Source organism: Uranotaenia lowii, chromosome 3 (genome assembly GCF_029784155.1).
Source record: "Uranotaenia lowii strain MFRU-FL chromosome 3, ASM2978415v1, whole genome shotgun sequence".
Lineage (NCBI taxonomy): Eukaryota > Metazoa > Arthropoda > Insecta > Diptera > Culicidae > Uranotaenia > Uranotaenia lowii.
The window spans coordinates 151,496,369-151,510,513 of NC_073693.1; the positions used below are offsets into that span (position 1 = coordinate 151,496,369).

Here is a 14,145-nt window from a genome sequence, read left to right on the forward strand (position 1 = left end):
AGAACCGTGCCGATCTTTGTAGGATTGGGAAAAATCTAAAGTGATCAAACAGATGGTGGCAATGAAACTGTTCATAACTTGTCGGAACAACATAATAAGAAATTGCAATGGAAAAATGGATTTACAATTATTTTAAATTGATTTGTCCTTAACGAAATAAAACTTATATCTACATGATGAACACAGCGAGAAAAAAAACTCGCCCAAAGAACAATATTAAAGGTTTGCAAATATCAACGGTTTAAATGGCTTTTCCAAATCAAGAAATGTTGAACTTTATGGGGAAATGAGAAAAAATTGTTAGTACAGTTTTAATTTAACACCCACACGTTTGGGAACGTTGCTTAATCCTCTACTGAAAACTTACTCTTATAGGGTTTTAAAACCCTTGAGTTTAATCCTTTTGAGTATATTCAATTGCTTAATGTTGCGTTGTAAAACAATACTTTTATTAATTATCGTTGTATTGAGTCTCACGACATAAAAAGACGAACATAATACCAAAAATTCCCTCGGTCAAAAGCAACTGTTCTCTTCACTTGACCTAACCACCAAGCTTGACTCGAGCTCGTCGTTGTTTTTTTTTTTTTGTAAAACAATTCAACTGCCGCTGCCTGTCCCATATGTAAAAACAAACAAACAGAAAAACGGCCTTAAAGATTTTTATAAACTTCCGTGGATTTCTCGGTTGAAACTTTACCTTTTCTTTTTTTAATTCACATATACGAAGAGAATTGTTGTAAAATTTCATCCATTGTTTTTTTTAGCTTTGTCCTTTGCTGATACAGAGGAGAAAATAATGATGGAACAGCCTAGCAAGTATATTTCGCATACCGCAATGTATCCTCAAAGCTGTCCCATATTTGTCTATTCCTTTGTCAGTTGATCATTTGATTCCCTCTATCAGCGCTATATTAAGTAGTAAAGAGAATACTGGCTGTTACTGATGAAAATGAGTTTGAAATGATGTTCAGCACGTATCTGGATAAAAATAACGTAAGTTTATAATAAAAATTGAATAGGTCTAAAATTAAAAAAAACAACAACGTTTTTCGGTCGATGATCTTTTAAGAGAGACTGTTGTTGTCTAAATACAAATTAAATTATTGCTGAATCAGAAACAGCAAAGCATCTGGGCTGCAAATAAATTATGAAAAATATCAATTCACTCACGCGTGTGCTGTGCTACCAGATACGCTTATTTTGGTTCATAGATTTTATGAAAGCCCAAGCCACAAGTAACAGTATGACAGAAACTTAAAAAAAAATTCATCGTAGATGCTATTTTCCATGTTTTACAACGAATTATTCAATAAGCCGCATACGAAATTAAAAAAAAATTCTGATCGGTGGAATTTACCCATTGCAATGGGTAATTTCCATAATTTTTACCAGCTGAGTTTAGACCAATGCATTGGTCTAAACTCAGCTGGTAAAAATTATGGAAATTTTTATTTTTTACTTAACTGTACTGTTTTATCTAGTCTAACTTTTGTAATTTCAATGAATGCTTATTTTGTCACACACAATGTATGAATATTTGTAAAATAAATGTAAATTAGAAAAGCAGTTTTAAAGCATTCTATAAAAATAAACATATCGGACAAATTTGCGAGGATAGGCATGATTTGGTATTTTTTTTATATATATTGAAAACAAAGTTATGAATGTTTTTAGTCTACATTGAAGAACTAACTGTACTAGAATTATTTTTGAGATAAACTGTAAAATGATTAAAATGCATATGGGACAGTCTTGCGAATAGCGGCAGACAAGCTATGTGAATTTTAGCAACGTATGTTCGAGTTTTTTCCTCCCATCATGAAATTGAGTTCTTTTGAATACACAAATAATAATAAATACCAAACTATTACGTATCAAGTTGCCAAAAGTGTATATTTCCAGCACGAGTCGTAAATGTCGTCGAGTGCTAAAAAAATCGAGATTTGCAACAAGTAGCATACACCATTTTATGAAAATTTTAAAAATTTCCACGAAAATTTATTGCCCTACATGAAGCGTTTGTCAACAAATAACAACACCATGTGTGGACGATCATTCCAACAACTGAAAATTCATGCTCAAGTCAGTCGTGGATTGTACTTTTCGACACTGAGTGCAGTGCTGGAAAGTAACCCATTTCGATACTGTTTTCAGCGTCAATATGTTCGTTCACTTTTCATCACTGAATTGCAAAAAATATGTTTTATGAATTTTTTCAAGAAGACCCCTTTCAAGTGACCATGACGAAATTTTCAGAGCATGTTTTAACCTTCCAAAGCTGACCGGGTCAATGTGACTTAAAGCGCACATTTCAATCATCAAAATAATCTGAATAACTTATATTTTTAAGGATCAAGCATAAACGACAAAAAAAACAAATTAAGGTTAAGAAAATCGGTTCATTAAAAAATGAGCTACAGCGTAGCAAAGTAAAAGTTGGATGTCGTTTTTCCAAGTAAGGTTTGTTTCTAACGGAATATCCGAGTGAGCTTTCAAAACTTTTATAAGACCTCAACTTATTTATGCATCACCAGATAGATCTATTTTTGATTATTCCAAAGATGCATAGAACACTGAAATTCAACAAAGCTGTCAGAAATTATAAGTATTTTAAAAATAAAATTGTGTTTTAGGACTTTTCCATCTCGACTAATTTAGGATAACCTGATAACCCAAGGGGCTGAAAGAGAAGGAAATTTCCGAACTGACATTTCAGTACCGCACTGACGTTTTGGTACCAAAATGCCATTGAAATCAAAGGGGAACTGACGTTGTGGTTCCAAAAAGTCGGTACGGTTCGTTTGTATGTGATTTGACAGTTGCTTCAGTCCTTTGTGATAACCTGATTTGGCCGCCGATCGTGGCCTAGAGGATAGCGTTCATATCTTCTAAGCCATAGTTCATGAGATCGAATCTCGATCACGGCACACATAGTACTCTTTCTGTGTTCTGGTGGTGAGCATTTGTGAGCATGCTAGCCATCATATCCTGAAAGATGTACGCCTTAGAGTAAAGTAAATTAGATCTCTTCAAAGAAACATTGAGTTTCACTGAGATCCTATATGTGTGTGTTCGTTTTTAAAATATCCACTTTATCCAACATTATCGAAATCGGGCTTGTGAAATAGCTCAGTTGGTAATTCAGTTGCCTCCTGAGCCGATGTCCGCGTGTTCGAACCCAAGAGTAAACATCGACCACAGTTGCACCGTATATGTTTTTCGATAACAGTCCGCCAACGGCAACGTTGATATAAAGTCGCAAATGTCATAAACATGGTAAACCGACTTTAATCAAAACTAAAATAAATATTTCAAAATCGGGTAATTTTTGTAGCCTGAGGAAAGCCAACAAACTATGATCAAATTTTCTCGAAACAATTTTTTTGCTAAAATTTGGAATGGAATCGGTTATAAAATTTGAAACTTATTGCGTACAATAAAAAATGCAACATCTATAAATTCAGAATGCAAAGCGAATCTTGTGTTATTAAGGTTTTTTTTTAATAAAATCGTAATTGATATGTCAATACTTGAAAAATTGTGGCTCTAATAAAAATAGCAATTTCAATGTTTTCCTTTTCTTAAAAAAAGTTAACAAAAAATGTTATTATGAAAAGTGACGTCTGAAAAAAGCTTAAAGTACCAAGTGAAATAATATTGTGACTAATGAAAATTAGAACAGGGGCAAAGGAGAGTGGTCGCCTGTAATAGGTCTGTAATATCTATAACTACAAATTTCACCATTGAATTTTTCAAATTTATGAATTTTTAACATTTTGGGGACAATTTGAATTCTTGTTATGTATACTAAACTCAACCATGTGATGATATCTCAATTCGAAATCAGAGCTTGAAGTTTTGTTATCTAACTGGAGGATTAAGGTTTAATTTTTTTTAAATTTTATTGACGCTATTTGAGATAGAATTTTTATCTTAATGTGTTCAAATTAAGTCTTTGTGAACACGATGAAGATATAAATATTTTTAGCTTTAAATTTTTATTTGTGTTTATGATAACTTTACTAAGAAATTTCAATTCACTATACAAGTAATCAGGCCTGTGCTAATGACCCTTCCTTGGAGGAGTTTTCAAAATTTAAACTTTTCTAAAACTAATAATAATGCCAAAAATGCACAGAAAATAAGCAAATTTATTTCTAAAACCATTTTTTTACTCATTTATGACCACCACATATGAGCCAAAGGGGTATAACTGAAAAATGGTCGATTTTTTGTTAATGATGCCAAACGATTCTTCACATTTCAAATTATATTTGATGATTTTTCCGAGTTTTGAGAATTTTTTTACATACTTTTACATTTGGTACAAAAATACAAATTCGCGAGAAATATATGGAAAATGGACAAACATATAAATTTGAGTGTGTGTTTTCTCAAAATAAGAGTTTATGCAGTTATGCCTCTCGGGCTCCTAGGGCCTCATATGCTTTAAAAAAAAAATACTAAGTTTTACTGTCACCATACAAAATCAGTTATAATCAATGTCTCAATTTGATTCAATTTCCGGTAAGTTAAGAAGGTTGAAAAAATGCCAAGTGAATTTTGTTTGCTAAACATAAAATTTGAAATTTCTAATCAAATTTTGATGAACAATTGAAATGATCCAAGAGTATCAATAGTGCAACAATCTCAACTCCAAAACCTCACAATTTCATTCCAGGACTACAATTCTTCAACAGTTTTTCAAAAAAAATTCTCACATGTTAGTAGTAACTCAGTCCCAAATTTTTAACCCCATTACCATTTTTTCCGGATTTTGATCACATTTTCTTACTCTATATGCAAAGTCAAACGAAAATTTCAGTTTAGTCCTTAGAATTATGTATCTTGTGTTCAAATTGAATTTACTTATTCGGACTGTGACCTGTCAAAATGACTGGTAAAATAAGAATTTTTTTATATTATAATATTTTGAACTTTTTTCTTTTGGAATTATTTTATTATTTATTCGATAACACTTTTGTTATAAAATGGAAATATTTTTTCACCATGGGTGCACGGAATCACCTCATTTTGGCATAGTTGACGAGTGCGTGTATGTCTTAAAATGAATATTTCAAATAATTATCAAAAAATTAAAACACATTATCAATTTAATCGTGTTAGATGGCTATGGGTATTAACCATGGGTGCACGGTTTCACTTCAATTTTGTTTTAGTAGATATTTTCTAGCATCCATCGCTCTGAAATTTGCCTATAAATTATACCTGATATTGTAGGTTTTGAAGCATATTTTTTTGTGAGTAGAGCAATTTACCATGGGTGCACGGATTCACCGCCATTCATCCAAAATCAATTTTTTTGCATGCTAAAGTTAAAGAATATAGACTTTTATAGATTCAAATGAAAAGTTGTGTTATATACATGGTTTTTCACTATGGGTGCACGGATTCACCACGTTTTGATCAAATATTGGTCTTTTTGCAAATTTTTGAAAAGCATTTTACAAATCTTAACTAAACCATAGTCGAAACCATGTCTTTCATGTTGAGACATAATGATTTAAATAACGATTTTTATTTAAAGCTCCGATTTTTCAAAGAAATATTTGAATTATATCTTGAAATAATAAATTTATTTATTTATTATTAAAAACAGGTTTTTGCAGTCGTATATTTATCTGATAATATCTGATCAACATCCAAGAAATTGGAAAACGGTTACCAAGGACCGAGTGAATTTTAGAAATTATATGCATCAAGTTATGTCGTGCGACGGAAAACCGTGAAAATTAAAATAATGAATTACGTTGATTTGTTTTTCCTTAACGTTTTTTGATTGACCAATATTGCATTTCAAATACCTATCATATCTAACTCAAAAATATTTTGTGTTCTGAAGCAAGTTGAAAACTATTTAATTCTAAATATTTTACAACGGTGAATTTACAGCCATTCCGTGCACCCATGTTGAAATATCTTAGCGCCGATGTGGCCTATCAGATAGGCTGGCGTGAGTCTGGTTTTGGTATGCCAGGCGTATTGGGTTCGATTCCCGGTATCGGCAAGAAAACTCTTGGGTTCAAACCCCATAAGTTACAGACAGGTAAGATGTGTTTCCTCTTATAATAAGAATCATCAATAAGAATGTTCAATCAGTTGCCAGCTGGCCAAGTATATACACGGGTGCCGGAATACATGTAAGTGAACTTGCATTGGAAATTTGTCGAACCTGATAATACCTCAGGACCTGAAAAATCAAATGATGACTCAAATTAAGTCAGTCTACGAGCTTATGAATCTTTATTTAAAAAAAAACTGGTTTTGATTTAACAGAACTGAAAAATTGATTATTCAATCCTCTGGCCGTTAATTTTCAAGTCTCTTTTGATATAATTTTTTACTTGATGTGGTCACTTTTTTGCCCAAATTTGATTTAAAAGTAACTATTTTACCCTATTTTTTTGTCACATGGTCGCTTCTAGCCCTGAATACTGAATAACTCCAAAGTTCTTAGCATTACAGAAATGCTATGATTCAGATAAGTGAACGTGCTTCAAACCAATGCACAGTGGTGCAGAACATCAATCTAGCTGTACGAAATTAATAGCGCCCAGGGATGAAGAGATAGACATTTCATGTCTTCAGCAACATTGTTCAGTTTTACAAGGAGCATATTCTGGTATTAAAATTTTTGCCGAGGGGTCCACCGATAGCTAGATAAAAATGCTAACTTTTTTGATTTTCAAATTAGGGCTTTGATGTCTTCGACAAAGTTGTTTATCTGATCAAAATACATAAGTTTGTTGAATATGTTAAAGTCCTGTAACATCATCCTCAGGAGTTACAGTCAAAATAAAATAAATCTATTGAAAAAACAGTTTTTTGAACCTGACACGTTGTAGATTGGATAAATTGGTTCGCTGTCTTTGAAACAAAGTTGTAACATGCCAGGATCTACAATTGTCTCATACATTATGACGGGTTTAGAAGTTGCTGGAGCACTATAGAAAGCATTTAGTGTATTTTATTGGCAATTTTGGAAGGCTCGTCCATCGAAAAGTGCACATTTTCGCAACATCCCCTTTTTTGTGATTATTGTTGATGATAAGCGGAACCATTTTCATCTGAAATTAGCGTGGAAATCGGTGGAACTTGTAGAAATTTGAATGATTGAAAATACACATTTTATGTAAAAATTAACTATTTTACTTATGGAAAAAAACGTTAAAAAATTTAATTGACTAATAAAATGTTGCAGTTTTCTTTTATATATTTTGTTTTATTAAAAGGCATTTAGATTCGATTAAAACTTATGACTCAACGAAAAGACAAAAGCGAATTGCTTGTAAGATTGGTTACTTGGATACAGTTACTTCTATTATTCAAATACTAATTTAGAGCTCTACCAAATTTAACAGATAAGTTCCATTCATTTTTTTGAGGTTTAAATGCTTTGAAAAATTGAATTTTAATTTATCTATTATATAAAATTCTCTTGTAACGGTGTTTGTAGTACTACTCCTCCGAAATGGCCCAAACGATTTGAATGAAATTATTTTTAGAATATTCTGTAGCCATGCGAATCGGTTTATATCGCATAAAAATAACAAAAAGTCGCATCAATTGTCCGCAATCATTAAATTTGTAATAATATGAATAAAATGAAAGTCATGGCTTCCATTTTTTCGAGATTTTTTTTTTCCTTTGGGCGGTTTGTTTTTCGTCTCCAAGGTCGAGGCGTCGCGAGCAGACGTCGTTAGAAGATAGTAACCATGGCATAGCATACTGATCAGTGAGAATATTTTGGCGCGTATTTCTCAACCAAGCATATTTTCAATGCAAGGGATGGCTATATGAAGCCTTGATGTGATTTTTTTGTCCTTGATTCCTAGCTCATTTCTACAGCACATGGTTATGAATTACGCCAAGATGTGACTCAGCTTGACATTTTGCTGATCGAATAAAACATATAATATTTGTTTTGCCAAAATCTGAAATTGAAAAGTCAGGCATCCATTTTTAAAGATTTTCATTTCTTCGAGGGGTTTTTTTTCGTCTCAATGGGCGAGGCGTCGCTAGCAAACGTCGTTGCAAGATAATAGTAACCAAAGCATACTGTTCATTGATCGCTGGAAAAATTTAATAATTAGGCGCCTATTTCTCAACCAAGTACCTATATTTCTTATGCACGTGAGGGCGATATGCAACCTAGATGTGTGTTTTTTTCTTGCTTATTTTATTTGTACACAGCACATGGTAATAAATGACGCCTAGATGTGACACGGATTGATATTTTATCGATCGAATCAAAACCATATAAACGATTTCAAATATCAAAACCATTTTTAATTCGTGTTAATTTAAGTAGTAAATTGTTGCCAAAAAATATGAACTTGGTAAAGATAAATATGAAATAATGTTATGACACTTTGAGGACGTTTGAAAATAAGAAATTGGGAAGCTTTACATTCAATTTCGTATAATCCAATACGCCTAGAATGCTAGACACATTAACTGAACAAGAGTCTATTCTCTTCTAATTTGTTTAATTCTAGAGGATTTTAACCAACTTGGCCATTCGTCCTCTCAACAAGAGTCTGTTCTTTGAAATATATTAGATAGAATTGAAGTTTTAAAAGGCCGAATGAACTATTTGATTTTTTGCAAACGTAAATTGAAGTTATCAATAAAATAATCTACTTTTTAATAACAAAAAGTGAGGATATGCATTTTCTGGAAGAATTTCTAACTATCAACTATCAAACTAATTAAGCAAACTATCAACTTTTACAAAAAATTTATACATAATTTCTTTATCTAAATATTGTTGGGCCCAAAAAAATTTTTGATTAAATAAACTTTACTTTTTTTTTAAATCATTCACCAAAACTGTGTACACGTTTACTGTTTGTTTACACACAATTCAAGTATAAACTTAACATGAAAAGTGTGTTTTTGTTTAACATATTTTGGCTATATAGAAGAGACTTTCGATTCACTTTTTTGTTAAAAAGTTTTTTTGTTATTGATATTCCAAGGGCAGCAGATTTTTATGATGAACTTTTAATATGACCTGATAGTGTTCAAAATAATATTAATTCCTGTAATTTCTTAGGTGGAATAAGTGAAAACGCGCAATTTAGCTTTGAAACATCTACAATCTAAGAATTTTATCTTCAAAATGGCCAGAAAGGATATCCCGAGTGTTGAATCTGAAGCTGATATTCAAAATTATTATAAAGGTCTTTGTAAATCAAGGTCTTTTGGTTGAACAGCATTTAGTGAAATTGAAGTACCAAGCATTAATTTATTCCGGAGAAAAACTTAGGATATAGCAATGAAAGTTGATAAAACAGACAAACAAGAACAAGTATTAAATTAATTTTAAAGTCTTTTCACTGACGCATCTAAAAAGACCTATGTGCTTTCACTTGCCCCAATAAATGGGACAAATATATACTTCGATATTTCTTTTTGTCAACATAACTATTTTTTTTTTGAAAATATTACTTTTTCCAAAGCATATGAAAGTTGAACTGTGGTGATATTCGTTAGGATTTGACCGGTGTTTCATTTTTGAAAATTAAGATTTAAAGTAAAAAAGACACATAATTTTTATTAAGGTTTTGTTTCTATGATAATTTTCAGGAAAAAAAAATGAACTCATGATACTATCGTTGCCTGAATAGATTATTTATTTTCAATCTATTAAATTAAAAAAAAAATCTGCTTATCAATTAAATGTTATTAAATCTTAAAAATATAACGTAATCCTAAATGAAATCGCAGATCACCACCAACAATGTTCAGGAAATTTAGAAATCAGAACTGCTTGAATTAAAATCTTTAAAATAATGAGTGAATATATCTAAATGTATGTTTTCCTCTTTTCAAAACCAATCGTTTCTTAGATTCATTGGGTTAAAGTTCAAAGGAATTAATTTGCATTTTTTGCTTGAATAAAAAAAAAAAGGAATTAGCAATACACAAAATCACCAGATTTAATGCCATGACAAGTGCTGTTGGGAACTCTTTAAGTTGAAATGTGTAAAGTCTATAACTTAAGTATCAGGCGAAACTTTTTGGAAATGATTTGGTGAAAATATGGATTTTAATTCAAACTGCTTCGAAGCATGAGGATGGTGAATAATAAGCTGTTTGAAAATGGTTAGTATAAAATCTTTTCTTATGTGTTTCATTTCTACAGCTCTATAAAATACACCATCCAAAGCTTATTGGGAGCTGAAAGCGCTGCATTAGGCCAAAAAATTCGGCAAATACTCCAAAAATTGTCCCGATATTAAAAACAATATAACAAAACAAAATAAATCTACTGAATGGAATACAGCAAATGAAAGATACATATTATCAACATACATTTATTAATTTAACAAGTTACAAAAATTGGATTTTAAAAGACCCGTTGAGTTTAAATTCTTTGGTTGAATTTTGATAGAATTGAGCGGGACGATTCAAGTAAAGGGAAAGAAGGAAAATGTAAAGAAAACTAGGAAAAATAGAAAATGGACGCCAAATTGAACATGGTAAGACGAAGTTTACCGGGTCTGCTAGTTTTTAATAAAACAAAATATATAAAATAAAACTGCAACACTTTGATAATAAATTAAATGTTTTAACGTTTTTTCTATAAGTAAAATAGGTAATTTTTACATAAAATGTGTATTTTCAACCATTCAAATCTCTACTAGTTCCACCGATTTCCGCGCTAATTTCAAATGGAAATGGTTCCGCTTATCATAAAAAATAATCACAAAAAAGGGGATGTTGCGAAAATGTGCACTTTTCGATGGACGAGCCATCCAAAATTGCCAATAAAATACACTAAATGCTTTCTATAGTGCTTCAGTAACTTCTAAACCCATCATAATGTATGAGACAATTGTAGATCGTGACATGTTACAACTTTGTTTCAAAGACAGCGAACCATTTTATCCAACCTACAACGTGTCAGGTTTAAAAAACTGTTTTTTCAATAGATTTATTTTACTTTGACTGTAACTCCTGAGGGTGATGTGATAGGACTTTGACATATTCAACAAACTTATGTATTTTGATCAGATAAACAACTTTGTCGAAGACATCAAAGCCCTAATTTGAAAAACAAAAAAGTTAGCATTTTTATCTAGCTATCGGTGGACCCCTCGGCGAAAATTTTGATACTTAAATATGCTTCTTGTAAAACTGATCAATGTTGCTGAAGACATGAAATGTCTATCTCTTCATCTCTGGGCGCTATTAATTTCGTACAGCTAGATTGATGTTCTGCACCACTGTGCAATGTGTGAAGAAAATATTGTTAAATTGCTTTAATTATAGATATATAGAGTTATAGACATTATTCTTGATTAAATTGCCTTCTATTATGTACGACCTTTATTGACTCAATTATCCAAAGTATATAAAGATGGAAGTTTTCTTGAGTTTTCAAATGTTTAAACAAATAACTAAACCAACTAATTTTTATACAAATTACACATAAAAAATTTACGCAGTATCAAATACACCGTTCACATGTATGACTTGCAATTTTTTCTCTCAAATAACGTGTTAATTCGCGGGAACCGTGAAATGATCGGTGCATGTGGCAAAAAACCGTGTAAATAGAAGTCATATAAGAAAAATTTACAAAATCAATCCACGTTAAAAAAAACCCCTTAGTGTACATTCTATGAACAATTTGGATGATGATATACGTATAAATTTCCCTACACAGTTAAGCTTTTTCAAGAGTTTCTTTACTGTCTCGCTTTTTTCGGCTGGGTCCCGCTTTTTTCGTGAAATGTCCCGCTTTTTTCTGAAAGTATTTGGCAAGCCTAAGCTAAGCGAAGCCAAAATTGGATGTCGTCTTTTTAAGTAAGATTTTTTTCTACCGGAAGATCTGAGAGAGCGGTCAAAACTTCCATTGGACCCCAACATATCTATACATTTTCGGCGGATAGATGGATTCTTGACGATTTCAAACATCTATGAAACACTTAAATACAGAAAATCTGTCAGAAGTTATGAGTATTTCAAAAATAAAACTGATTTTTGGTACTTTTTACTTTCTGAAGAAATTTCTGATCACCTGGTAAGACATATCGACTTAAATCTGAAATGTTGAGTAATTAGAATAAATCACCTACACAATGAATACAATATCATAAAAATCGGTTAACATTTACAGCCAGAATTTGCCCCTCAATTTTTTTCCCACATCCTTTACATATGTTAACTGTGAACAAACTCAATCAAATCGAGTCTAACACGTAACTGTCAAAATTAATCCAATTCGATCAACTAGATTGCCTAAGGCATTCGCTGATTAAAACATATGAATGTCTACTGCCTATTCATTCATGATTTCCTTTTGTTATGCTCATAGGATCACCCCAAATACGCCTTCAACTATGGAGTAGCTGACCACACTACGGGAGACGTCAAATCACAGCATGAAACTCGCGACGGAGACGTTGTGAAGGGTAAGTTTCGCCTAGTTTGATATATTTTTTTTTTGGGATGTGCATAATCTTCGGTTATCAATGCGACTGGCAAGCTGATTGATTTATCTTTATATCATCTCGGGCGTTTCTTGTTTCGATTGCCTCAACACGACAACGCGAAGCGACGTTGTGAAACTTTGTCTCCGAGAAAAATTCATCAAGGAGATGCATAAAAAAAAAATCGACAAACACATTATCTCATCTGTTTGTAAACAATCACACCCATTCAAAGTGAAGTCACATGCTATACAAAGTGGCTGCTGGTGAAGCATTCCGTTTAATTGTTACAGGCTGATTCTCACTGATTGCAGATTCGAAAGCCTTAATTACGTTCCTCCATATAACAGCAAACGGTTAGGTGGCGCGCGCAGTTTGTTGAAGCACACGCGCCGAAGAAAACTCACCGGCAATTGGCAATGTGCGAAAAATAAATGACAATCTACTTGTGGACGCACTTTTAACAAGGCCGATAACCTCCCACGCCTTGCAGCCACCTTGTGTTTGCGATTTGCAAGATGGAAAAATATCCATACTTAGCGTGCGTCAATTCAATTCCCATAGTGCCATTCGGTTTGACTTTACGGTTCTTCCAAGATAATTGCTACAAAAAATGTTTAAGTTTGATATAATCTGACAAATTTAAGACAAACGTCAAAATAAGAAAAGAATAACCCCGTGGTTGGACTGTTGAATCAAGATAGCATCGAAATTAATTAAAAGCATTTTTTTTTGCACCCCCAAAGGTAAACTACATTCAACCCTTCTGGGGGTCTCATTGAAGTCGCGTGCCAAGAATGGTGACCAAATTCCAACCATTTGACACAATGCGTAAATAACAATGTGGTTTTTGCACAACACAATGTGTTCCAGTTACATATTTCACACGTTCGTGTGTCATTTGTCACTTTCAATCTGGATTTGTGTTAACAAGCAGAGAAGGTAGGTATCGCTATGTCGCTTCTTGAATAAGCGACAATCAACAGCAATTGTGATTGAGGAAAACAACACTTCACGATGCACCTCATCGTTTGAACTTTGCGAACAATTGTTGGCATAGTCTTGGGGACTGTGTCTAAAAAAATGCATCCTTTTCATATGTGAACAACTTTGAATTGCAAGAATAATAATATATTAAAATTAACTCGCTAGTAATATCATGTTTACATGAAAAAAAAAATTGTTGACAATCTGTTTTGGTTTTTGATACAGATGCCAAACAAATAGACTATAAACAAACAAAAATTGACGCTATCCTCCTAAATCAACTTTTTCTCAAACTCTGTGAACTTGTGAAGAATTTTCCCATTTTCAGGAACCTGCCCTTCGAAATAACTCTGAATTATCCTTTGGAGTGTATTATTGCCAAGTTTTGAAGATTTCCCTACTTTGGTACAAATACAACATTCTTTTCTTTATACCACTTTATCACCTATTTTGCCCCATAGGACGAATCAAGATTTAACCAAAACAGAGTGTCAACTTCGTGGAACCTGTGAAGGCAGCGGTAGCTTTAAGAGTTATTCCTTTTTATCATATTTAGACGTTAATTGTGGAACAGTTTTGTACTAAAACGTACTGAAATTGCTGTACTCATAGATACACCCACAACTATGCCTTTACACCAACTACGTTAAGATGTCTGATTTGGAAGACGATATAAAAATGGGGTTGTAGG

At 32.3% G+C, this 14,145-nt stretch overlaps 1 protein-coding gene across 1 annotated transcript in view; it reads left to right on the top strand.

Moving 5' to 3' along the window:
* Positions 1 to 14,145, top strand: part of LOC129752728 (uncharacterized) — a 124,691-nt gene that overhangs the window by 80,521 nt on the left and 30,025 nt on the right. Inside the window, exon 8 of the mRNA XM_055748498.1 lies at positions 12,353 to 12,449. Coding sequence (XP_055604473.1) covers positions 12,353 to 12,449 — 97 coding nt within the window. The remainder of the gene's footprint in view (positions 1 to 12,352; positions 12,450 to 14,145) is intronic.